This window comes from Pelodiscus sinensis, chromosome 6 (assembly GCF_049634645.1).
Source record: "Pelodiscus sinensis isolate JC-2024 chromosome 6, ASM4963464v1, whole genome shotgun sequence".
Taxonomy (NCBI): domain Eukaryota; kingdom Metazoa; phylum Chordata; order Testudines; family Trionychidae; genus Pelodiscus; species Pelodiscus sinensis.
The window spans coordinates 1872808-1898909 of record NC_134716.1 but is presented as its reverse complement, the minus strand read 5'-3'; the positions used below and the strand labels follow the sequence as shown (position 1 = coordinate 1898909).

The 26102-nt window shown below is 45.9% G+C and overlaps 2 protein-coding genes across 6 annotated transcripts in view; one reads left to right on the top strand and one right to left on the bottom strand.

Annotated features, from left to right (window-relative positions):
- Positions 1 to 13976, bottom strand: CCIN (calicin). 5 transcript variants are annotated; one of them, XR_012904564.1, is made up of 3 exons: positions 13958 to 13976; positions 13473 to 13592; positions 3215 to 4184 (listed from the first exon to the last, which is right to left on the bottom strand). XR_012904564.1 is itself a non-coding variant. In XM_014579542.3 (2 exons), the coding sequence occupies exon 2, from the start codon at positions 1845 to 1847 to the stop codon at positions 72 to 74; it is 1776 nt and encodes a 591-aa protein (XP_014435028.1). In that variant the 5' UTR covers positions 1848 to 3205; positions 13473 to 13584; the 3' UTR covers positions 1 to 71. The 5 variants fall into 5 exon arrangements, 1 of the variants encoding a protein (XP_014435028.1); XR_012904561.1 differs by lacking the exon at positions 3215 to 4184 and adding an exon at positions 4238 to 7482; XR_012904562.1 differs by lacking the exon at positions 3215 to 4184 and adding an exon at positions 4238 to 7477 and having other exon boundaries at positions 13958 to 13974.
- Positions 13977 to 14192: 216 nt separating this feature from the next.
- NANS (N-acetylneuraminate synthase) overlaps positions 14193 to 26102 on the top strand; it is a 14122-nt gene continuing 2212 nt past the window's right edge. Inside the window, exons 1-5 of the mRNA XM_075931275.1 lie at positions 14193 to 14437; positions 17085 to 17300; positions 22527 to 22626; positions 23856 to 24010; positions 25042 to 25308. Of these exons, the coding sequence (XP_075787390.1) occupies positions 14306 to 14437; positions 17085 to 17300; positions 22527 to 22626; positions 23856 to 24010; positions 25042 to 25308 (870 nt within the window). The 5' untranslated portion in view covers positions 14193 to 14305. The remainder of the gene's footprint in view (positions 14438 to 17084; positions 17301 to 22526; positions 22627 to 23855; positions 24011 to 25041; positions 25309 to 26102) is intronic.

Below are 26102 nucleotides of genomic sequence, written 5' to 3'. Positions count from 1 at the left end.
TTTCATTTGTTTGTATCCATGATTCAATCATTCTTTATTATTAGGTATTGTATTTGTGGTTTTTTTCCAAATTAATTGATTACAATTTTTCGGAGAATCTTACAAGGCAATTTAGCTATACAGCAAGCTGGGCAATCTAGAGCTTCCGGAGGATCGGACAAAACTTTCCATTCCCCTGTCTTTTGGTCTAACAGGTAAGCATTTGGATTGACAGAATAATCTTCAGGACGCTTGTCACCTGAACAAATGATGCCTCCACACACAAACACCTTGTTGTCACCAATAGAGCAAACTGCATGTGACAAATCCAAAGTATAGTTATTTGGCAAGAGAGGCACAGTGTTCATGGACTTGTTGGCTTTAAGCTTCTGCAGGTTTATGTCAAGACTTTGTTTGTGACTCTTCACACTCAGGATGTTGTCCTGTTGAAAAGACAACAGAGGTTTGTGATTGAAATCAATGGGAAAAGTGAGGTACTGTACCACTTCCCCAGTCTGAGTATTAAAGCAATCCACCATCCCTACTCGGGAGAAACGCCCATTGACCAGACATCTCCCTGTCACAATATAAATAAACTTGTCTTCCTTTGTGATCAATGCAGTTGCATCCATAGGAATGCTCATCTTCCCAGCCAGAGTCCACTTCTCTTTCCTCTCTTCATACTTGTAGATGTTAGAGACGTATTTTCTTGGAGCTGTGCTACCTCCTACAGAGTACACCACTCCCCCACACGTTATCATGGTATGGAAGACCAAACCTATAGGCAGATCAGGCAGTTTAGTCCAGGAGTTGTTATCTAGATCATACCGCCAAGCAGTCTTTAAGCCAGATATCTGCTCTGTTGTTCCCCCAGAGACGTAGATGTACCTCCCAACTGAAGTTGCACTGAGAGCAGCTGCTTTATACGGCATCTCTGTTAGTTTTAGCCACATGTTCTCCTCAATAATGTAAGCAAAAACTCCATCATTGAATCTACCATGCTCTTTCTGGCCTCCTAAAACCACCACAGAGTCCATTAAGGCCCCCTTTCTTTGGAAAAGCAGCAGACTTTGAGGATTTTCTTGCTTTCTGTCACTCAAAATGGTCTCCATCTGGGCCAGGGGGCCAGAGTGACTCTCAAACAGCAGCACTTCACGGCTGGCAGCCAGCAGCGTCTTGGTCGAGACACCAGTTAAATGAATGTAGGGGAAGAACTTTCTGAAATACTTATCCCTTTCTCCCCTTTTGTGCTTCACCCACTGGAGCAGGGCAAGGAAGGCTTGGTCCTCGTTCTGCACGTGAAGGTTCTCGTCCCTGAGCAGCTTGCCAAAGATCTGGTGGGGGCAGCGAAGGAGGTCTGAAATTCCCTCTGGGCCCGACCAGTAGTGGAAGTTGTCACGGATACCAGCATAGGCACTGTTGGCTACCTCTTTCAGCTCATAAGTATTGGCTAGGAACAGGTAGCACAGGCAGTTGTTCTTCTTGAGGGACCTGAGGAGGAAGTCAGAGCAGTGGGCTCTTAGGGACTCTGAGTTGAAGTAGTTAGCTCCCTTCAGCAATTCCTCCACATTCTTCTCAGACACCAACACCTTACCAGTGTAAAAATAGTCCAGCAGCTGCTCCACCAACATAGGGTTCAGGAAGCTAGCATCGATGATGATGAAGAGTTCATCACCAATCTTCATGTCATTGCTTGAGATCAGGTTCTTCACATGGGTAGACACAGCTGCCAAGACATTGAGGTGGGCAGAGAAGACCTGCTGGTCCACGCTGAGTACCACATCACAGAACTCCCTGTTCTTTCTCTGCTTGTTGAGGGCCTGTAGGACAAAGCTGTTGTGGTTCTTTTCTGTGAACTGCATCCTCATGTTTTTTATACAGTTGGGCAAAAAACAGGGAGGAGAGTGCAAGCTGTAGGAGGACTACTTGTCAGTTATTATGAAAGCCTCACTTGATGACAGAGGAGTGATGTCATCAGGCATAGCGGCCAGGTCACAATTCAACACTTGTGACACGTAGAAAAAGAGTCTTTTAACAATCTGGTTAGCTGTGGTATAGAGAGAGTATTAATTGTTGTAGTATCCAGGCATGGAGATAGTAAAATAAGAGAGGCATAAGACAAACCAACCTGGGCTCTGCTCTCACCTACCGGGGGTAAGAGCAATATATAACGTATTGACATACATTTTTGCCCCATCGCTAAGGATAGTTTAGGCTTTTGCACTGAGCTTTCCAGTTGGTGAGTGTGGAATGTGTTCTGGACTCCTGTAGATTATTTCACTGTGTAGGGTCCGGCACCCAATCCAGCTGCCAATATTTTTATTCTAGGAACATCCACGTTCCCGAGAAGCACTGTGGTCTTGTCTGCATAGGTGCTGGAACAATTTGTATAGTGGGGGTGCTGAAAGTCATTAATTAAAACTGTAAAGCCTGTTATAATGGGAACCACTTCAAGCAGGAGGTTCTGCCACACACCAGCATTCCTAGTTCCTGCCCCTATCCATGTATGAGGAGGTGACCCGGAATGCAGCTCATGAAAGGCTCTGAGGTTTAGGGCTGGATCTTGAACTGGGCCCATCCCTAGAAGTGGAGTGTGGAACTCTGATGTGTATTCCTTGCTTCTGCCAGGTGAAGAAGCTGGAGTTTTGGGTTGATCCTCACCCAAAGTAGAGCTGGAGTTTTGGGTTTGTCAGCCAAAGTAGAGGGAGTTACAGTCACCCGATCTAGAGGTGACAAACATTGATGTGAGCGCTGTCTGATTAAAGAGGTGAAATCTCTTGGATATACAGAGGTGGAAGAAGACATTCCTGGTATTGCTGTTACCTGGTTCCCAAGATTCAGAGATGTCTCTTGAAGTATTCCAATGCTTCATATTACCTGGGCAATCTTGACAGGCACCTTTGGTGGAGGTTGGGGTTATGGTCTTTTTAAGATCCTCAGACTGTTTACCTCTTCCTGTCAGCTATCACTTTTCTCTCACCTGGATTGAGTGTCAGTCAGGTGCTTGTCTCTTGTAGGCATTGTGATGTCCGTGTCTCATCTGTGGGCTTATCTCACACAGGCTTTGTGACACCAGCACTAGTGAGAATGAGCTGAAAAGCATGTTGGTGACACCAGCACATCGATGGCACTGGACAATGCCTAATCATTTTCCTTAGGGTTGTTGAAAAGGAGAGGGCAGGACTGATCCTTGCATGTGGGCTGTTACTCATCACTACTCTTTGATCTGTTAGTTAGAGAGAAGCAACTGAATCCAGGTTTGAATAATACAGCTCATCCAAACAGGTGATAAAAGCAAGTCAGTAGGATTGTGCAGCTGAAACTGATGAATAGATCAAGAAGTAGAAGTATAGAGGTTTGGGCTCTACTTACAACAGAGCCATCTATACTGGGTCTGCTCTGAACCCTGATCATGAAGGTTCTTGGATACTGGCAAATGTAAATTCTTTTGGAGCAATATCATAGATAATGTTTGTATGATTTTACTTAGGTAGGGGAGGTGATCATCTGTGAGACTGTTGTTGTCCAAAGCTGGTTTCTAAAAAACAGGCTGGACTAGAACATGCTACAGGCATGGGGACACACGGCCTTCCCTGAAAGAGGTGTTTGATCTAGCTAGTTTATGCTGGATTTCACCAGCCATGATTATTAGGGGTATGATTTTTGGAAGCCTTTCAGAGCTTCTAGTATTACCACAGTCCAGAATGCTTGCTATCCCAGCATAGTTCTATTAACTTCAGCAGGATTACACTCCATAGCACTATGCTTTGAAGTAAGTAGTTGCAGGATTGGGCCCTAATTTTGTCCATGAAATCAATGAATCTACTTACACAAGTAAGGCGAGCAGGACTTGGCCCAGTCAATGTCATAATTTACTGGCTTCAAACCTGCTGGAGACACTCACACCATTCATTGCTGTGTGTCTATAAAATACTCTCTCTTTTTAAAATAAGAGACCCAAAGATTTGTTCAATATGTACATTAGCTTGTGTGCTAACCCCTCTCAGAATAGACAAAGCAGTATTGTTCTTTCTTGATCCTTCAACTAGTCTCCCAGCTTCATGTCTCTGCCCCCTTCTGCTACACCATGAAAACCTCATAATTTTGGGAGATTACAAAATCAGCCCATCGTCACAGTCCACTTCTTCTCTCTTCCCAAACTGCTGCCGCCCCTGTGAGATACTGACATCAGACACAAGCCAGCTCTGTAACACATAGAAACCAGGAATTCAAGTTCTCAAGGCATCTTTCTTTTACCTACTTATCTAACTGGCAGGATAGGGCAGGAAACTTGTCTCAAGCACAGGGTTCTGTAGAGGTGGGGAAAAGTGTTTGTGTGGAAGAACTTGGCATGTCTAATACCATAGGAAAAGAAGTATGGCACCTCTAGCCTGCCTATGCCTTCCTATGGTGCAGTAACACTTATGGAATTGACTGCTAAGGAGCCATGCAATCAAGTCAACTTCCTCGAGGACTCATAGCTTGCCCATCTGTCAAGAGTCAAGACACAATGGAGAAGGACTTCACTGGATGTTAAAACTATGAAGGTAAACACATAATAACTATAGTGAGGACCAGGGGATATTTATTATATGATGGAATCTGAATAAGAGACTAACCATGTCAGACAAGTTCTTTAAGAAGAGTTTGGAGCATCGTTCTGCTCCATCTTTAATAAATGATGTTTAATTAAGGTGCTGTGTTAATCAATTAATTTGTGCTGAGCTCCTCACTATCATGATTTTCATTGTTCCAAGCACACTTTGTATTACGTTTACATTTATAAATTGTCTCTATAGAATTAAATGATTAAACAATGTTTCAATAAATGGTTAATCAACTGTTTTAGAGTAGAACACATCAATGGGTTGCTAATAACCATTCATAATCCTTTCAAATAATGGGTTTATAATAATTTATAATACATACTATTCACATCTGTAACATGCTTAGAACATCTATTAATCTTTTAAGAATGCTTTATAGACTATTTATAAATGTAACCTTAATATACCATATAACCATTCTTCCTATATACAAAAGGGCCAGATTTTCAAGCAGAGGTCAATTTGGCTTCTCTTTCTGCCTTATAATTATGCCTCTTTTGTTCCCACACTTTTTTGTAGGCACAGCTAATAGTAGCTTTGATGTCTAACTACATGACTTATCAGCAAAAACAAGTAGTATGTTGTTAATTACCAAGAAATTGTCATGGGCACAAAACAGCAAGCCCAAATCACTAACAAATTAGATCCAGAAAGTGTGTACTACTATAATAGCTGAATGTGCAGAGGTATTCCTTTATTTATACATCTGCAGGCTTCTTTACTTAGTATGTATTGTTCAGTATTGGAGACAGCACCAAACTTATTTTTTTTTTAATTTCCCTTTGTCTTGTGACTGATTATTCACAGTTTCAAGAGATTATAACGAGGGGGCTTTTCACTATTAACATAACCATTAAAACAATACTGTTGAACATCTAATTTAGAAAACTTATGGAAATAACCATGTATTCTGCATAGCTTATACAAATAAATCAAATAATATTACTACTTAGCATCTGTATCATGTTTTCCATTCTCCATAGATCTTGGTGAATTACAAAGTAAGAAAACCATTATTATCTTTCCCCAGCTTCAGGCCCTCGGGCTTCATGCAGCCCAGGGGGCTTTCTGGTAGAGTGACCATCTATCCTGTTTTGGCCAGGACAGTCCCTTTTTTAAGCCCTGTTCCAGCCATCCTGACTTTTTTGGCAAAATTGAGCATTTGTCCTATTTGCGCTTGCCAGACGATCATCAGCTGGCAAAAGCAAATTGGACAAATGCACAGTTTTGTCAAAAACGTTGGGTGCAACTGTAACCCTCGCAGGGTGTGGAGGACAGACACATGGGGAGAAGTGAGCGGCAACACTGGCCCTTCACGGACAGGTGGATGAGCAGCAACGTTGCCCTTGCATGGGTGGGTGGCAGGGGGACTCCAACCAGCACTGCACATGGAAAAGAGAGAGGGTCTCAGGCTGGCCCCAAATGGGCAAGTGGCAAGGAGGCTCAGGAAAGGCCCTAGCATAGAGGGAGGAGGCGGGGTCTTGGACTAGCACTATGGGATGTCCCGTTCTCCCTCTGGGAAAATATAGACACCCTACTTTGTGGGCTGAACAATCTAATGTGATTTCATGTGTATTTTCACGAGAATAACAAAAATGCAAAATTATACCTTTTTACAGGATTATCATGGAAAAGCCAAACACTAAACTATACTGACTCAATTCATGGAGTGTGAAATTCATTTCCTGTAGGAAACCTAGTTCCTTTTTAAATTAGTATATTGCCACCTACTGGAACAAGGAGAAAAGCAATCAAAACCAGGAAATAAGGTGTAAATTTTTAATAGAGTAATTAACCATTGCAAAGGGATGTATCAGAAAGGGCTAAAAGTAATTCACTTATGTAAGGCTCAATCCAACAAACACTGACATAACTGAAAAGACTCCCACTGATTTCCCTGGAAGTCAGATCAGACCCTTAGGGTAGAAATAAGGACAAGCCATAAAGTAAGTGTCTGTTAAAAACTTTAACCTAGTGATGGGCAAACTAGGCTAGTGAATAGGCTGCGTTAGTGGCCCCTCATTTCAGTGGGCCGCAAGATTTTTGTAACTAAGACCATATTCTGAAATAGGGTAGTTTTTTTAACAGTCTTCATGCTTAATGAGATATCAGAAACCTTCACCATTATTTTCCTGGTTACTTCCTTTAGAACAGGGGTCTCCAAACTTTTCTGCCCGAGGGCCGCATTAACTATCAAACAGCAGTTCGGGGGCCGACTACACACTTGAGGTCCAAATAAAAAACAATCAAAACATGGATGTTGTTTTTAATTATTTATTTAATATTATTTTATTCAGTTATTATTTAATAACACATTGATACACTACACATGAACACCTGTATTAGTGTGAATGGTGAAATTGTTTCCTGGATGCCAAAATAGCAGACATTTCTGGCTTTAGATTTGTTGTCCCTAACATCAACAGTGACCTGAGATTATCATCGGACAAGTTTGTTCTCAAATTTCCGTAATTTTTTTTCCGTAGACAAAAAGGTCTCCACGGGCCGGATGAGAGGGCCTCGCGGGCCGCATCCGGCCCACGGGCCGTAGTTTGGAGACCCCTGCTTTAGAAGAACATAGGGCCCGAATTTATCCGCACCTCTTAACACTTTGCCAACCTTTAATGAGGCTAATTGCTTAAGTGGACAAGCATAATCAATCGTTTTAACAGTGCATACTAGCCAGCTCAGTTTCTTGTCCCTGCTACAGCAATTTCCTCCACCCACACACCTGTCAGCCATACATCACTGAATTGTTCACTTCTTTCTAGTCAGCTTTTTAATTTGTTTTAGTCACTTGCCTGCACTGTTTCATCACCCCCTGCTACACTTCACCAGCCGTTTGTGTCAGGCAGCAGTTCTTGTCTGTGGTTCAGCACCCAGATGTTCTCCTTTACTTAACACAGAGGGGAGTAGATTAACTACCTCATTAAAGACAATTAATAACAGACTTACACATTTTCATTAAAAGGAGAGAGCCGCAGTAACTAACTGTATGCAGTGGGTTCCACTGCATGGAATGTGGCTACTATCATACATCTCCCAGGGGTAACAGTATTGCCAACTTCAAGCCTTTGAAAATTATGAGTTAGGTCTCAAAAAATTATGAGACTTTTAAAAAAAGGCATGTTGTTTCTCAAGTGCCTTTCTGTTTTTTTAATCTATGTGGAAGCCTTGTGTAACCTACACACCTACTGGGTGTGGTTCACTGTCCCACAGAGTGGCAGCGAGACCACTTACAGAGCGAAAGAATGAGTTTGCTCTACAGCACTTGCTGAGCGCCTGCTGGCTTTTAGCTCAAGCGGTAGACACTCTTGCACTAAGCTCTAGAGGTCCCAGGTTCAATTCTGCCTGTCCGCATTACACTTGTACGTGACCATCTCAGGTTCAAAATTCAAGTTTAAATAGCTTCTAAAAATGCAGGTGTCCCTATTGCACCCTCAAAGAGAACTGTTCTTTCTTTCTGTATCTTCTGGGTATGTAGGGTTGCCAAGCCTACAACATTTTCCTGGTGTGTTCAGGAATTAATCTTTAGTTAAAGATAGGAATAGGTCCAACCATTACTGTCAAATTTGGTCTGCCATGCCACATTCCCCTGAAATCCCTTTAGACTGCCTGCCCCGCATTACCACATTCCCCTGCAGCCCTCAGCCTGTCTCCTGCTCCCCAACTTCCCCTGTAGTCCTCAGTCTGCTTCCTGCTCCTCACATTTCTCTGCATTTCCCTGGTCTGAAGGGAATATTGCCTAGTTCCTAACACATTCACCTTCCTGGATACAAATCAGACATCAGAAACATACATAAACTTGTTGGGGAAAAATTTAACCCGCCTGGTCACTAATCATGGATTTAAAAGTAGCCATTCTTCTACAAAGGAATTATACCAGCCAATTACAGAGAACGTGGAAATGGTATTCATCTGCAAATTTGACACTGTTACCCTGGGTTTGAACAAAAGACATTAACTGGATGTTCCACTATAAAGCCACTTTCCCCTATCTTTAACAACCTAATTTTTCATAACAAGACAAGAGTGGAATACTTCCAGCCCACTTAATTACCCTCATTAGCACTGGTCCTACAATTGACAGGTACTTTATTTTGCTGTTATATATCTTTTGGTTTCTGTTATTTTCATGCCAGCTCATCTGATGAAGTGGGTTTTACCCACAAAAGCTCATGATACCATATATTTTTGTCAGCCACAGGAATATTTATTGTTTCACTGAAATAAAATTTTTCACATGAACATTTTGGTTTTCACCAAATTATGTTTCAGGAAAATACCCTGGAATAAAGTGTACAAATGATGGCATTTCAACATTATCAGAGTGGACTGTTTTGATTTTTCATTTTGAAATTGTTTTTCTGTCAAATTTTTAATTAGCTATATTTATATTACTTGGAAATCAGAACTAAATTATTTGATTTTATCAAAATGGAACATATTAATGTATCAGGTTTGGAGCCAAAACAGATTTCAAAGCTCAACATTTTTCATGGAAGGGAAATTCCAGTTCCTCTCCACCTTTATGTGTATGCAGGTAAGAGGGGATGTATGAAACAAGGCAATATGTTTAATGGACAAGGGAGAGATTAGTTTGTTGAAGCTCTATCCATCATACAAACTCACTCAAAAATCCATATTCTGTTGGTACAACCAAAGAATTCAAATATTTTCAGGGAACCCAGAGTAAGGACTGGTTCCTTTTGGCATAATCTTGAGGGTTAAAGGGTACACTGAACAACTGCCTGGTATTATTCAAGCTGAACTACCAGGCATAAAGCTCAAATCTCTGCTATTCTAACTGAGGATATCAAATTGCAAATGCTATGCCAGCATTTCGGCAAGAATTTGTTCCTATTCATATGTAAGATTTGTTGGTAAGAACTACATGCTAGGATGCCTTTCCCTGGTGTACAGAATAAATAAACGAGGACAAAATACAGCGCTTCCAAAATGGACCCTGTCTCAAATGCATCTGTGTACATATCAAAGACTGAGTAAGGATCTTTATTTGCACACGGGGGGGCTTGTCAAAATCAAAAGCTTGTTGAAAATCCGGCCTGTGTTAGAACATCTGGAAAAATCTGTTCACCACCCACTGTCAAAAATGCAACTCCATTGGTTGTAACTGTACAGCAGAGAGCACCACAATGCCGACTGCTCTGCCATTCCCATAGTTGCTGCTAGTGGTGGCAATACAATGGCAGGAATTTCTAACAAAATTCTAGTATTGCAGAGAGAGTATTTTATTTTCTCTATCATGGGAGAGATTAACTTCTTGTCTCCTCAAGGCATTTTCTGAAGCTTATCTGTTCTGAGAAAAGCAGAGAGTGGAGTATGCCCAAGAGTCTAGAGTCTGACACAAAACTCCTGAATTTGTTCATTTACATCATGGATGTTGTAATTTGGCAAATTGTTTTGTGGGAGGCACTTAGCAAACTTCATCTTGGTATGGCACCCAACTCAAGAGATTTGTCTTTCTCCACTCAAAATTAATCTCAGATTAATGGGATTTAGGTATAACACGTTGGTATCAGAAACGTCTGAGTCTCTTTTTCTTCAGTCAAGGCTATTTGAATTTTCATTGTTTTCATACAGTAAATATTCCTGGGAAAATGGGTGTTCCCTTCAAGCCGTCACTTTTACATGAACTTAATGTTTTTCCATCCTATTTTGACCTCATGCTGCAATGTGCCAGGAATCTGACTAGTGTAAATAAACATTTAATTTCACTGCCCAGCTCCTATTTCTTAAACATCTAATTCAATTATATAAATCCAGTATGCAAGCTAACAATCATATTGCCATTATTAAAGTGCAGTTCTGCTCTGAAGAGTGATGCCATGGGGGATTAAAAATAGCCCCAAGAGGTTCCATGTTTGTCATATCTTGATGGTTTTTTTCTAATAGCCAGCTCTGCGAACTCAGCCTGGGCTCTGACAGAGAAACTATATACTTTTCAGCTTGTACATCTTCACCAGTAATACTTTGCAGACAAAATGCTGACTTCAGTGATGCATGTGCAAGTTCATCATCTTCAAATTATGCCCTCAGGTACACCTGTGCAACACAACTGCTTTCAGCAAGATTTCACAGGTGTATCTAGAGCAGTCATTCCCAACTTTTTCCCCATGGAGGAACCCCTAAAATAATTGTTCATATCCCGAGGAACCCCTACCTATGAAAACATTTGATCGGCCCGAAAAAGTTGACAGAGCGCAATTCAATTACTGCTAAACTATTGTCAAGAAAATGTATTTGTAAAGAGCTGTTTTTTATATATATGTCAGCTTACATTGTAAGAATTATTTATTTATTTATTCCACGATTTCTCGCGGAACCCCTGACGATGGTCTGCGGAACCCTAGGGTTCCGCGGAACTCTGGTTGGGAAACACTGAACTAGAGCATAGTTTCAAGACCTTAACTATGGAGTGGTGAAATGAACACAGACGCTGTTAGACTGGCTTAGACCCATGGTTCATCTAGCTCAGTATCGTGTCTCGGCTAGCAGCAGACCGCCTCAGTAGAAGTCGAAACAAATGATTTTGTATGCGGATGTGGGACAATTTCTTATGGAACACTCCCACACCAGCATCAATTTCCTGCATTCTACACTGGGAGCTGCAAGCACCCATAACTGTGGACACAAGGGTAAATAAAGCATCTGGTGGTCCGCCAGGGGCTAACCCTGGTAAACTGCGCACAGCCTATGGGCTGCTTATTGCCCTCCCCTATACTAGAGAATATGTTCCAAGGAGAAAGTCCAGGTTATATATCTTAACACACACACAATTTCCTTCACTAAACAAGGACAATTCACCAGAGAAGTAGATTACACCATGGAATGAGCCACCCAAATACCCCCAAAAAACCCTGCTAAGAAACAAAAATAGCACCTCCTCTGTCCGCCCTCATTGTCATCACCCCATATTGGAACCCCTACAAGGAATCAAACAGCTACAAATCATATCTGATGGAGACCCTCCTCCTAAAAGAAATCTTTCCTGAAGCTCTTCTTTTGGCCCTGAAACAAGCCCCAGCAAACTAGGGATGTGAAAGACTAGTCAACGATCCAATAAGCAATCTGATATCAGATAGAGGCAGCAAAGAGGAGAGAAGAGGGGGGTACTTCAAAGCAGCAGCGCCGCATGGAGCCTGGGGTCAGCTGCTCTGTGTGGTGCTGCCACTCTGAATGCCACGGGGAGCTCGGCATCAGGCTCCTCACCGCATTTCAAAGTGGCAGCGCCATGTGGCGCCTGGGATCAGCTGGGGATTCCCTAGCTGACCCTGGGCTCTGTGTGGCGCTGCGCTGTGAAAAGCTGCGTGGAGCCCATGGTCAGCAGGGGAGTCCCCCGGTTAACACCGGACTTCAGCCAAAGCTGTTGCTACACTTAAAAGGCAGAGGCGCCCTATCAACTAATCAAATAGTCAGTGCAAAAATGTGACCGTTCAATTAGTCAATTCACCAATACTTAACACCCTTACTGCAAACTCTCCAAGCCCATTATCTGAAAACAAGTTCCCATAGCCTTGGTGGATATATCAATTCAAAACAGAATGCCATCCTGCCAAAACAACAGATTCCCAACTTGCAGACAGTTCCACTGCTATAATGATCAACACCCCCCACAACAAACTTTTTGGGATCAATGGTCCTACACATACCTATTGCAACATGTGGTGTACCTCATCCACAGAGCCATCATGGGCCCCATGCTGACCCACGCCCTGGGCAAAGAAGTTGGGGGGGGGATCAATAAAGGGCCACCTTGGCACCTGGGGAGCAGGGCATGAGGAAGGGCATGCAAGGGCTCCAACAGACAACAGGCCCCAATGCCTAGGGATTTAGCCGGTATTTGCATATATTTACTTTAATGTGCATATATTTGCATAACAACATAGCAGGAACAGTCCCCCATAATGCGACAGTCCCCCACAATTAGTTTAGCATGGAGCGCCAAGGCAGCGAGGGGAGAGAGGAGTGACTGGCACGGGGCAGCAGGGGTTGGCTCCAGGAAGCGGAGCCATACCCCTCCATCTCCCAGCCAGGTCACGCCACTTCATCATAGTGGTGGGAAGTGGCGTGACCTGGCTGAGAGATGGTGGTAGAGTGGAGCAGACTGCTTGGTCACTGTGGTTCCCACCACCATTTAAATGCAGTGGCCCAATCCCTGCTGCTGCCCTGTGCCAACCCCCTCCCCGCATAACTCCCCTGGGTGGCAAAGCTTTGGGGAACAGGTACAATGGATGTGGGAGAGGGTGGAGCAGGGACAGGGAAGAAACAGGGTGGTGGTGGTGCAGGGGCAGTTTGAGGGAAAGGGTGGAGTAGGGGTAGGAAGCTAGCGCTGGTGCAGGAGAGGGGGAGGACTTCCCAAGGTCCTGTTCTCCCCTAGATATTTCCCCACTCATCCATGCAATAAATGCATCAATAGCTACCAAGGTGGACCCACCCAATCACTATGCTCTTGAATGTCCACACACAAAATAATGATCACTCTGTCTCTGCTCTACCAGTCCTCATGGTCAAAGGACACCTGCATATTTTCAACAGACAAGCGGGGAGTTTAAATTCATTAATCTGCTGAATGCCCAAAACCACAGCCTGATCATAGAATCCCAGGCTGGAAAAGACCTCAGGAATCATTGAGTCCAATCCCCTGCCCAAAGCAGGGCCAATCCCAACTCAATCACCCCGGCCAGGGCTTTGTCAAGCTGGGACTTAAACACCTCTAGGGATGGAGGGATGTTTCCTAATCTCCCACCCTGATCCCCTCCGGGTGGCTTGTGACTGCACGCCACCTTGAATGGTCCCGTACGATATGCGTGAACGCTACACTGTCTGTCCGTCCCCGCGTTTTGCCCTCGTCTCATCTTATACCTGACTCAGGCAGCCGTGGCTCTGAGGAAGAGACCGCGATCGGGGAGAATAAAATCCGCACCGGTGGGCCGCTCCGCGGTGGCACGTGGCCGAGGCCAGGGTGAGCATCGAGGCTGCACTCTGAGGAGACAGAGTTCTGCGTCAGTGTGTGCGTCCAGGCCCCGGGCCCACTCAGGGGGCCTGGCGCACTCAGCCTGCCCCCCGCCTGGGGGCAAGCGTGGGCCTGCTGGATGCTGGGGTGCCACGTTGCCACGGCTACGCTTCATGGCAGCCCCCAGGCACGTTTGGTGCGTTTCCCAGAGCCCCCCACTCGCCCTTGGCACAGGAGCTGGGGGGGGGTCAATAAAGGGCCCCCGGCGCCTGAGCAGCAGGGCACGCGGGGGCCCCAGCAGACACCAGGCCCCACCGCTGGCTGGCGTGTAGGCCCGGGAATCGGCCTGCGTTTGCATATATGTATCTTCATTTGCATATATTTACATGCTGACCTAGCAGGGGCTGGATCCCTGAGGGACATGCATCTGCACGCTGGCTCGCGGAGCGCCTGCCCCGCTTCCCGCCCCGCGTAACGAGCGGCCAGGGACTGGGCGTCACGCGCCAGGCAGCCAACCCCTCCCGCGCCTCGCGCTGCCCGACCTACGCCCGGCAGAGCCGGACCTTCCTTAGCCCCGCCTGAGGCGCTCTGATTGGGTGGGCTGCGGCGGCGCTCCTCCGCGGCGATTGGCGGAGGCCCGCGGTGACGTGTCCCAGGCTCCCTGCCAGCAGCAGCGCGCTAGGGGCGGTTGGCGGCCGTTGTGTTGGGCCCGGGCCTCGCGCACACTCGCCCGCGCGCCGCGATGCCACTGGAGTTCGAGCTGTGCCCGGGCCGGCGGGTCGGGGGCGCCCAGCCCTGCTTCATCATCGCCGAGATCGGCCAGAACCACCAGGGGGACCTCGCCATCGCCAAGCAGATGATCCGCATGGTCAAGGTGCGCGCTCCGCCGGGGGGAAGGAGAAAGGGGCGGGGTCTCTAGCGGGAGGGGCTGCGCTAGGTGTAGGGGGCGGGGCTGTGCTAGGTGTAGGGGGCGGGATCTGAGGGGGCGGGGCTGCGCTAGGTGTAGGGGTGGGATCTGAGGGGGCGGGGCTGTGCTAGGTGTAGGGGTGGGATCTGAGGGGGCGGGGCTGTGCTAGGTGTAGGGGCGGGATCTGAGGGGGAGGGGCTGTGCTAGGTGTAGGGGGCGGGATCTGAGGGGGAGGGGCTGCGCTAGGTGTAGGGGTGGGATCTGAGGGGGCGGGGCTGTGCTAGGTGTAGGGGTGGGATCTGAGGGGGCGGGGCTGTGCTAGGTGTAGGGGCGGGATCTGAGGGGGAGGGGCTGCGCTAGGTGTAGGGGCGGGATCTGAGGGGGAGGGGCTGCGCTAGGTGTAGGGGTGGGATCTGAGGGGGCGGGGCTGTGCTAGGTGTAGGGGCGGGATCTGAGGGGGCGGGGCTGCGCTAGGTGTAGGGGTGGGATCTGAGGGGGCGGGGCTGCGCTAGGTGTAGGGGTGGGATCTGAGGGGGCGGGGCTGCGCTAGGTGTAGGGGTGGGATCTGAGGGGGCGGGGCTGTGCTAGGTGTAGGGGCGGGATCTGAGGGGGCGGGGCTGTGCTAGGTGTAGGGGTGGGATCTGAGGGGGCGGGGCTGTGCTAGGTGTAGGGGCGGGATCTGAGGGGGAGGGGCTGCGCTAGGTGTAGGGGTGGGATCTGAGGGGGCGGGGCTGTGCTAGGTGTAGGGGCGGGATCTGAGGGGGCGGGGCTGTGCTAGGTGTAGGGGCGGGATCTGAGGGGGCGGGGCTGTGCTAGGTGTAGGGGCGGGATCTGAGGGGGCGGGGCTGTGCTAGGTGTAGGGGTGGGATCTGAGGGGGCGGGGCTGTGCTAGGTGTAGGGGCGGGATCTGAGGGGGCGGGGCTGTGCTAGGTGTAGGGGCGGGATCTGAGGGGGCGGGGCTGTGCTAGGTGTAGGGGCGGGATCTGAGGGGTCGGGGCTGTGCTAGGTGTAGGGGTGGGATCTGAGGGGGCGGGGCTGTGCTAGGTGTAGGGGCGGGATCTGAGGGGAGGGGCTGCGCTAGGTGTAGGGGCGGGATCTGAGAGGGAGGGGCTGTGCTAGGTGTAGGGGCGGGATCTGAGGGGGCGGGGCTGCGCTAGGTATAGGGGGCGGGATCTGAGAGGGAGGGGCTGTTCTAGGTGTAGGGGCGGGATCTGAGGGGGAGGGGCTGTGCTAGGTGTAGGGGCGGGATCTGAGGGGGCGGGGCTGTGCTAGGTGTAGGGGCGGGATCTGAGAGGGAGGGGCTGTGCTAGGTGTAGGGGCGGGATCTGAGGGGGCGGGGCTGTGCTAGGTGTAGGGGCGGGATCTGAGGGGTCGGGGCTGCGCTAGGTGTAGGGGCGGGATCTGAGGGGTCGGGGCTGTGCTAGGTGTAGGGGCGGGATCTGAGGGGGCGGGGCTGTGCTAGGTGTAGGGGCGGGATCTGAGAGGGCGGGGCTGTGCTAGGTGTAGGGGCGGGATCCCAGGGAGTGGGGCTGCGCTAGGTGTAGCGGTGGGATCTGAGGGGAGGGGCTGTGCTAGGTGTAGGGGCGGGATCTGAGGGGGCGGGGCTGTGCTAGGTGTAGAGGCGGGATCTGAGGGGGCGGGGCGGTGCTAGGTGTAGGGGCAGGATCTGAGGGGGCGGGGCTGTGCTAGGTGTAGGGGCGGGATCTGAGGGGGCGGGGCGGTGCTAGGTGTAGGGGTGGGATCTGAGGGGAGGGGCTGCGCTAGGTCTAGGGAGCGGGAATTTCTGTAGGGGGTGGGGCTGTGCTAGGTGTAGGGATGGGATCTGAGGGGGAGGGGCGGTGCTAGCTGTTGGGGCGGGATCCCAGGGGGTGGGGCTGTGCTAGTTGTAGGGGCGGGATCTGAGAGGGAGGGGCTTTGCTAGGTGTAGGGGCGGGATCTCAGGGGGCAGGGCGGTGCTAGGTGTAGGGGTGGGATCTGAGGGGAGGGGCTGCGCTAGGTCTAGGGAGCGGGAATTTCTGTAGGGGGTGGGGCTGTGCTAGGTGTAGGGATGGGATTTGAGGGGGAGGCGCTGTGCTAGGTGTACGGGTGGGATCTGAGGGGGAGGCGCTGTGCTAGGTGTAGGGGTGGGATCTCAAGGGAAGGGGCTGTGCTAGGTGTGGGGGAGGGGTGCAGGAGTTGTAGGGCTGGGGTCTGCAGGTGGTAGGGGCACAGGCCTGTAGAGGTGAGGGATCAGGAGAGACTGTAGGGGCAGGGTGCTGGAGGAGGGTAAACCTGAGGGGAGCAGGGGTTCTGTGTTGAAGGTTCAGCAGGGGCATTGGGGAGAGGGTCTATAGGGAAGCTGGGGGGGTGGAGGCATGGACCATGGGGGAAGACAGACAGGATCTGTGTTGAGCAGGGGTGGTGTATTGAGGAGCCAGAAGTGCTGGGGGAAGAGTTCTGGACTGGAAGCTGGGGCACAGGGAGAGAGAGTGGGGAGGATGGAGGGAGCAGGAACACTGTATTGAGGGTTTTATAGGGGAGCAAGGTTGTTGAGAGTGTTACTTTGGTTTGTGTATTTCTTTTTAGATTCAGTGGCACCTGTCTTGTGCAGATTCTAAGATGATGTGTCTTGCAGGAGTGTGGAGCAGACTGTGCCAAGTTCCAGAAGAGTGAGTTAGAGCACAAATTTAACAAGAAAGCACTGGAGAGGCCCTATACGTCCAAACACTCCTGGGGAAAGACTTATGGAGAGCACAAGCGCCACTTGGAGTTCAGTCATGCCCAGTATCGGGAGCTGCAGAAGTATGCAAAAGAGATAGGCATCTACTTCACAGCCTCTGGCATGGATGAGGTATGTGAGCTGTAATGGTACAGGAAAGCAAATGCAATTCTTGCATTAATGCAGTTATTGTCTAGCAGCATTACCAAAACTTCCACTGCTTACTGGGCACTTAGAAGATATTTGATGTAAATTATATTAAACTAATACCAAGGTTTTGTTTGGGCTCTATATGACAAAATATATGAAAGTGAGAGCCAATATACAACTTTGTCCTCAATCATTCCCATTGTGTGTCAAAAGACAGGACTATGCACCACTTTAAATACCAACAAGATGGTTTATTAGGTGAACACCAGACTACAAAGGGAAACCTCAGAACTGTCATTCATGCTTAAATTTGACACTTTACAAATGGGCCTTAAAGATGCTAACTACCTTACCCATTACAAAGATAGCTTCCCCAATTATCACCCCTAATATCATTATCTCATAGATACTAACCTCCCCCCACTCCCCCCCACACACCCTCTGTTCTAAAATCTGATTTGTCAATTTTATGTGTGTTCACTTTTTTTTTATTGTATCCCTATGGTATATATGGTCATGCCAATTTTCTTCCACAATTTGATCTGAGGAAGTGGGTCTGGCCTACAAAAGCTCATCACTTAATAAACCATCTTGTTAGTCTTTAAAGTGCTGCCTAGTCCTGTATTTTGTTTCAGCAAAACCAGACTAATACAGCTACATCTCTATTACTGTTGTGTGTTAGTTACAGTTGCATATGTTTCCTACCAAATGCCCTCCAAACATGTTTTCTCCTATGCTGAAGTGTTTACAAGTAAAAGAAAAGGTCTCAGCCAGAACTCCAAATAACTTGATCTTTATCAGTTTAAACAACAGTTTGGCAACTCTCTCAAATTGCATGTGACCCTGTCAATAGTCAGCTCCTCCTTTCAGATTCCTTCAGCCTTCACTTTGCACTCTGCATCAGATTCCTTTCTTGTCTCAGCTGAGTCCTTGCTGCTATTTTGTAGTTCTCTATTTGCTACTAGCCATATCCCCTTTCTTTGACCCAAACCATAAAACTAATTCCCCTTTTGTCATCTTCTCCTGCTCTTTGATCAGGAATCATTTCATCCAACTCCCTCCTCCTGAAAGCTTATGCCCAAATAAATCTGTTAGATCTGGTCTACACTAAAGGGGAAGGTCAACTTAAGTAATGCAACTCCAGTTAGGTCAACTCCAGCTATATAATTAACGTATCTTAAATAATCATCCACACAGTGGGAGGTTAATGAGAGCAAATGCTTCCATTGGCTTCCCTTACTCCTCATGAGGAGCAGGAGTACCGGCCCTGATGGAAGTGCCCTCTCAATTCGAATTAGCGGATCTTTGCTAGACCTGCTAAATTGAGCCCCAGAAGATGGACCACAGCAGCATAGACATAGCCTGTGTGTTAAGGTGCCACAGTACTCCTTTGTTTTTGCAGATACAGATTAACATGGCTACCCCCTCCGCGTCTGATCCTGGCTGAAGGTCCCTCACCCCTCTGTCTTCAAGTCCTCTTCTATAAGCACACTTTCTCATGAAGCCTATAATCCATACTGCTTCCATCAAAGGTGTGTGTCTATATAATAAAGAAATAAAAAGCCCTCTCTAATCCTCAGCTGTTGTGCATCACTGATGTCAGTAGCTATATAATCGTGATGTAGATAACCCATTGAACATGAGGCATAGCTGCAGTCTAACTAGAAAATTAATAGGTACAGTTTTATTTTGTTTGTTTCAGCTCAAGTGCCTGATAATCAGTGGCGTGGGCTGAAGCAGTAGACTTGAGTCATGATTAAAAAGTTCAAAGATTACTTTGCTTTTCAATTTTGGCCTAGAAACAAATGAGCAAATATACTGTTGTGGGTCACATCATGTCACCTTTAAGTCAGGAAGGCTTGCTAAGTAATGGACATTGCATTTTTTCACTGATGAAACACAACCATCCCTCCTGTGCTTCAACAGCTGCAATCTTAAAGTGGGATTTCCCGAAGCCTAGGCACTTTTGAAAACCCCACCACCCTTCATTCTTTGGTTTTTGATATACAAAGGTGAAATGCTTATCACAAAGTGCCAAGCCCCTTCAACTCCTAGGCTACGTCTAGACTGGCATGATTTTCTGCAAAAGTTTTTCCGTTAAAAGCATTTGCGGAAAAGAGCGTCTAGATTGGCACAGATGCTTTTGCGGAAAAGCGTCCGTGCCAATCTAGACGCGGTTTTGCGCAAGAAAGCCCCGATCGCCATTTTCACCATTGGGGCTTTTTTGCGCAAAACAGTTTTTAGCTGTCTACACTGGCCCTCTTGCGCAAATACATTTGTGCAAGAGGGCTTTTTCCCGAATGGGAGCAGCATAGTATTTGCGGAAGAACACTGACAATCTTCCATTAGATTGTCAGTGTTCTTGCGGAAATTCAAGCGGCCAGTGTAGACAGCTGGCAAGCTTTTGCCGAAAAACTTGCCAGTCTAGACGCAGCCCTAGTGATTAGCTGAAGTTGCTTAGCACTTAAAAAAAACAAACTTATCCTGTACTTTGGACACTGAGGTCTTGTGACTGAGGCAACCTCCTAATTTAATTGATAATATTGACACCCTCCCCCGCAAAAGCCACAGATGCATAATGCTTTTGTCTAAGAAGCTGCCTGCAACTTTCATCATGATTACCATGTTTTGACTGTAAATGCTTCATACAGCAAAATAATAATTAGTAATATAAACTGAACAGAACTAAATGGAATTTTGTGTTGTAGAAGATGTAGAGTTAGGTTTTTAATGGTATGAGAGATTTTGATTGATATGAAGTAAATATAAAGGAAGTAAGTGACTTAACTTATTTACTCTCTGTTCCAATTTGCATTGAAGACATGAGTCCCAGTGAACCACTCTGTGTGCACTGCCAACAGGATTCAGTATTATTGTCTCTCGTATGACTGGCTAACTAAATGATTATAGATTCCAAGGCCAGAAGAGACCATAGTGATGATAGATTGACCTCCTGAGTAACATGCCATAGAATTTCCCCCAAATAATTCCTAGAGTGTATATTTTTAGACAATGAGCACATGGTTAGCAAATAGCTGTTATGCTTAAGAAGGGTTGGGCTTTGTTTCTGTTTTGTATAATCTTCCTCAAGTCCTTTCAATGGCAATAGAGGGCCAGTAATCCGATTTGTTTATTTAGTTCAAAAAATTACAAAGAGCCACAACAGCAGGAGCACAAGAAATTTGATTTTAGCATCATACAGGCAGGGCAAATTGGAAGAGAGCACAGTTGCTTTTGTTTTGCCTCTTCCTGGCAGAAATTCTAGACTCAGATCCTGAAAGATATTTAGGCATCAAACTCTTAACTTCAATGTGAATTAGGTGCTTAAATACCTTCAGGGATCCGGGCCTTAGCCTCTTGAGTCTAAATAAATACCATGACTGAATGAGTTGCAGAAGTTGTGGTCTTTTCTAGCATTGACGAAGTTGTGTAGCTATTGTCTTCTGAAAACAGAGAAAGTGTGGAGGAGTTTTGTAACAGCTCTGCTGATTAGTGGTTTTCATTCCTCCAGATGACTCTTCTATTTAAAGAGGGCAGTAACTGCATGATCTTTGATATGTGAATTATTTTGTCTGCAGCATATAAGTTTTTTAGAAGAGGATTGATTGAGTGTAACATTTTGAAAAGCTATCGATTTTTCATGTGTTCTGGTGCAGCTTTATCTTATTAGTTGCATTTATAAAAGTAGAAGTAGTCTTCTGGTTTCCTATGTAGGATTGTAACTTTTTTCAAGATGCCAATTAACGGTTCTAAAGCATTTTCCCCATAATATTAATGGTTTTTCTCTTGCCAACCTCTAACTATTGAATATATAGCTCTTAAATATATAATTATTTATAACATCTCAATAGTTTTGAGGCTTGTAACCTTTTCTATTCTGATTTTAATTTTTAAAGACGTGGGTGAAATGCCTTCTTTTATAGAATGTAAACATTCTATAAACAAAAGCATCCATCTGGTAATTTACATCTAAGCCTCCAGAAAACAAAGTCCTAAGAGAGGAGCTGATCACTGGGTCAGAGGGTAGGTGATACCTTTCGCCTCTGAGATCACGGATTCAAATTCATCCCAGGCTGATAACTGATTGACAGTTGTTACCGTCTGATGAGTGAAATGAGTTGGTCTCAGTCCATTCCTAGTGGACATAGACTCACATCACAGAAATCATCAAGACACATCAACTACAAAGAGGCACCAAATCCTCTCCATAAATGCAAAACCTGTAGGTATCGCTCTACTGCTTTGATGATTAATACGCTCCCCCCGCCAGCACACCATTCAATATCCTTGGTCATACCCATGCCTATCACAACATGTGGTGTATTTCATCCAGCAGTAAATGCCCCCATAACAACTATATGGGTAAAACCAGACAATCACTATGCTCTAGAATTAGCTTGATAAGCATTAGGTTTACCAGAATGCTTATTGGTTAACTGAATTGCCAGCCATGTGGAGCCAGTAGGTGGGAATCCAGCCAAGTCAGGGTGGCAGATGGGGCTGCATGGTGGGCTGGTGGGGTCCATGCTCCAGCGGCCCCAGCAGGGGCAGGAAGGATCCCAGCTGTGCCACAGCAACCCTGTTCCTGGCTGAGCCCTCCAGCAGGAGCACCAGTCTTGGATCCTGGACCCAGCCGTGCCAGAGTGCCCCCAGATCCGACCACCCTAATGGGGGCAGGCCACTCCACACTGACCCCGAAATGCCTGCACGCAACCTCAGTAAGACCTCTGTCCTGACGCACCAAAAATGAATGGGTTAAATGATATAATTTAAATTGTTGAACCTGTTAACTGTTTTGATCAATAGTTACATCCCTAGTCTATAGCACTATTTATCCAGCACTTTTCCTGATGAATACATTCAGTCACACTGCAGATGCTATACTTAATCTTGCTAGACTAAACTTCTTGAGCCAAATTCAGTGGTGTTTGGGATTTCACAGGGTATTAGTCTGCAGAATTTGGCCCTGTGCATTCAATATGTAGTCCCTGATTCAGGAGCGGAAAGTGGCATTATTGATACTGTAGGGATAAGTTTTTGTTGGGGTATGCATATACATTGTCTTGAACTTAAAATACCTTTGTTACAATTTCCTAGTCTTTCTTCTGGAGAAGGAGGGCTCATTTATCGACTGTGGGTGATTCTTTGTTGGGTATGAAGGGGGTAATTTTTAGGAATGTTTTTTAAAAACATGTTCTCTTTTTATAGATGGCAGTAGAGTTTCTACATGAACTGGATGTTCCATTTTTTAAAGTAGGATCAGGAGATACCAACAATTTTCCATATTTGGAAAAGACAGCAAAGAAAGGTGAATGGTTCTATTTGACTGTTTTATTAACCATCCCTGAGTTTCAGCAGATTAACTCCCAACCATTTCCCTCGTTTGAGACAACCATCTGAAAGTTTCAGTTGACGTCTCAATTTCACAAATGTCATCTCGTTCTCTGAATGGACACCAGTCTGTTTGTATGAATTTGACTGCTGGATCCCACATACTTTTAAAACCCTCTGGTTCCAGCTCTGGGTCTCTCAGGCACACCCCCAAGTGTAGACTGCATGTCTAACATTTTTTGTGCAGTGGGACCCTGCAGTCAAGCCACCTTAGGCCCCAAAATCAGTGATCTAGCCCTCCCAAGCCCCCAGTTACTTGTATGTGTTCCAGCCAAGCTCCATATCTCCATGAGCATTCTGAGCTTCTTGATTAATCTTTTAAGGACAGCATGGCAGGAAAGCAAGGAACATAGGCATACCAATGGGATTTCTTAATCACAAACAATTTACTCTTAAAGCATAGTAGAGTTATAGATCTTTTAAAAAAGTCTGATGTCACCCATCTTGTGAATCCTGGGTGTGACCAGCATCCATAGGCTACTCAACTTTTCCTGCCTCCTTATCTGGGTGTTCTTGTATGTCTCTGTGATCTGGCCCCTTTTCTAGAGAAGCTCCCTTGTTCTAAAACAGTCTCTGTTCCTCTTTTTCCCATGTCTTGTAGGTAGATGAGTTCTGGGTTCCTGTTGACTCCCTGCTCTCTCCTCTTGGCTTAGAGCCCATGAAACAAAATGGGGTTACCAATTTAACTCAGATGTACTTCCAACCTGTCACAGCATCAGTTTAGCAGTCAGGCACACTTAATGTAATGCATCTTTAAATAGAATGCAATTGCTTGTAGTGTATTTTGGAGTTAAGCAAATAACCGACATGGTGTCTGTGTTGCTGGCATAACATTCTTTCTAGTTTAATTTCAGACAGCAAAATTAAATCCTTGACAAATCCTTAGTGCAGTGGTCAGGTATGACACATGTAAAGGCTTGTCTACGCCCCTTGGTTTGGTGGGTGGGTGGGTGTGTGGGTGGGGGTGTGTAAGTGTTAAACTGGTTTAGTTTAACCAGCTTTGTAACTTGAATTGAATTGTTTCAGCTACATCAAACTAAGCTACTCTTGCACTGAAATACAGGTAGTCAGCGACATTTTGCACCATTTTAACCAATCTGTTTAAATTCATACCTTAGGATAAACCAATGCAACTTTCATATACAGGTCGCCCGATGGTCATTTCCAGTGGGATGCAGTCAATGGACACAATGCACAAAGTTTACCAGCTTGTGAAACCGATCAATCCCAACTTCTGCATTCTCCAGTGCACCAGTGCTTATCCTCTTCAACCTGAGGATGTCAACCTCCGTGTGATAACGGTCAGTGAATCATATGTAACGTGTCATGTATTAGGAAAGTCAGATCACAGATGAAACGCACTTTTACTTAAATTCCTAAATCTTGATGAAGCTGGTATTTGCTGCTGAGGGGGCAGAAAATGACATGTTTTTCTAGTTCCCATGAGGATAAAATTAAAAGCTACTGGAGCCCCGATTGGCAGAATTTGGTATCAAGCAACTTGATTTATTTATTACCAGTTGATATATGCATGCTTTAACAGTGCAGAGTATGAGCTATGAAATGGAATATTTTCTTGTGGATGCAAAAATGTGTACGCAATCAGACACTAGCTAGATATAAGAACCTAGATAGTGGGTCAGGTCAAAACTTTAATTAAAAATATTTCCAGCAAAAAGCAAGTATGTGACTAAAGCACATCTGTACCCTGAAGTAGCATCTTCCTGTTGGTAGGAGCTACCTGGAGACTTGTGATTATTGAGGATACTGCAATAAGAAAACAAATGTCTGTAAAACTGGAAATTATTAAAGCATATGCTTAACTATGGGCACGAGTAGTTTCATTGTTTTCAGAGAGACAACTTACCTGTGCATATATAAACGTTTTTAGGATTGGTCTGAAGTATCCGCTTCTGAAATGTTTCATGTGGTTTGGATTTAGACTAAAAAAAGTTAATCTAAATCCAAACCATTTTCTATACATTTTAAAATTGGTTCAGTCCAGTTGACTCTTGGAGGGAACAGACACACATTGTTAGTATAATCCACTATCTTTGGAGTTAGGTGTTGGCGGATACAATTTAACTAGGAAAAACACCAGAGAAGTTTTAGGGTACAATTAGCCTATTCTCCCTTATTCATGGTGGTTGTCCCAGTGACCCCTTGAAACAAAATCAAGCTAGTAGGTAGTACAGTACACCTTGTTCATGTTAACTGAAAGCAGGATTTACTTGTTTTGTGACACTAGTTGTATGTTTGGTTACAATCAATTTGCTCTCTGTGACTGAAATTGAGATCCTTATAATTCAGATCAACTTTGTTGTCATTCAAGGCATATCAATCAGCTTTTCCAGATATCCCCATTGGTTATTCTGGACATGAGACTGGCATAGCCATTTCAGTGGCAGCAGTTGCTATGGGTGCAAAAATACTGGAACGCCATGTAACTTTGGACAAAACATGGAAAGGAAGTGATCACCAGGCATCTCTGGAGCCAAATGAACTGGCAGAATTAGTGAGAACAATTCGTCTTGTGGAAAAGGCAATGGGGTCTCCAGTCAAACAGCTCTTGCCCTGTGAAATGGCATGTAATGAAAAGGTAACTTTCCTTTGAATCACATGTAGCTAAAGGCCAAAAAGACTAACAACTAATTGTTTTCATTTATTGTGTAGAGGCAACTTGCAAACTGTTCATATTTGCAACATCATCAGTTCCCATTAATCTAGCTCCTTTTGTATCCCTATCCCAAACTTGCTTGCTGCGGAGTCTGTTTCTTAGCACAGACTTAATACCATGTCTAATTCATTCATTAGTTTTGTCAGCAGATAAATATTGTTACTGATGGAGTAATCTTTCCAAGGTGGGCAAATGCCATGTAACTGATTAATCAAAGGTTGGTTACAGTGCCCTCTGGTAAAGTCAGGCTTGGGCTATAGACCTTTTCTCTTCTAGCAACCTGAGCAATGTTGGGAAAGGCAGCAGGTTCTGTTCATTGTAACTAGAAAACAGACATTCACATCCCTGAGTCTAGAAAAGATCTGGCTGATACTTGTGCAGGCAGTCATACTGGCCCCCTTGGAGAGAGGTGTGGGGGCTCCACACACCCAGAAGGAATGTGGCCTCAGGTGGAAGGGGTGGGGTTGAGGGCAGCCTGTCTTCAGCGCCTGCCCAGACCCCTCCCCCCCCGTGCTGCTTGGAGCATGTCTTACAGTGCCCCTGCCTCCAGGCAGCTTTAAGAGCCATCCAGGATGCCTTGGTGCCATCTTAAGGAGCTTGGACTCCGGGTGCTACTGCTGCACTATGCTCTGGGGCAATTATCTCCCTCTCCCCCCCCCCCCCCCCCAAGGTCTGCACTTGTGCCCTCAATATAACACAGCATTCAGCTGTATTTA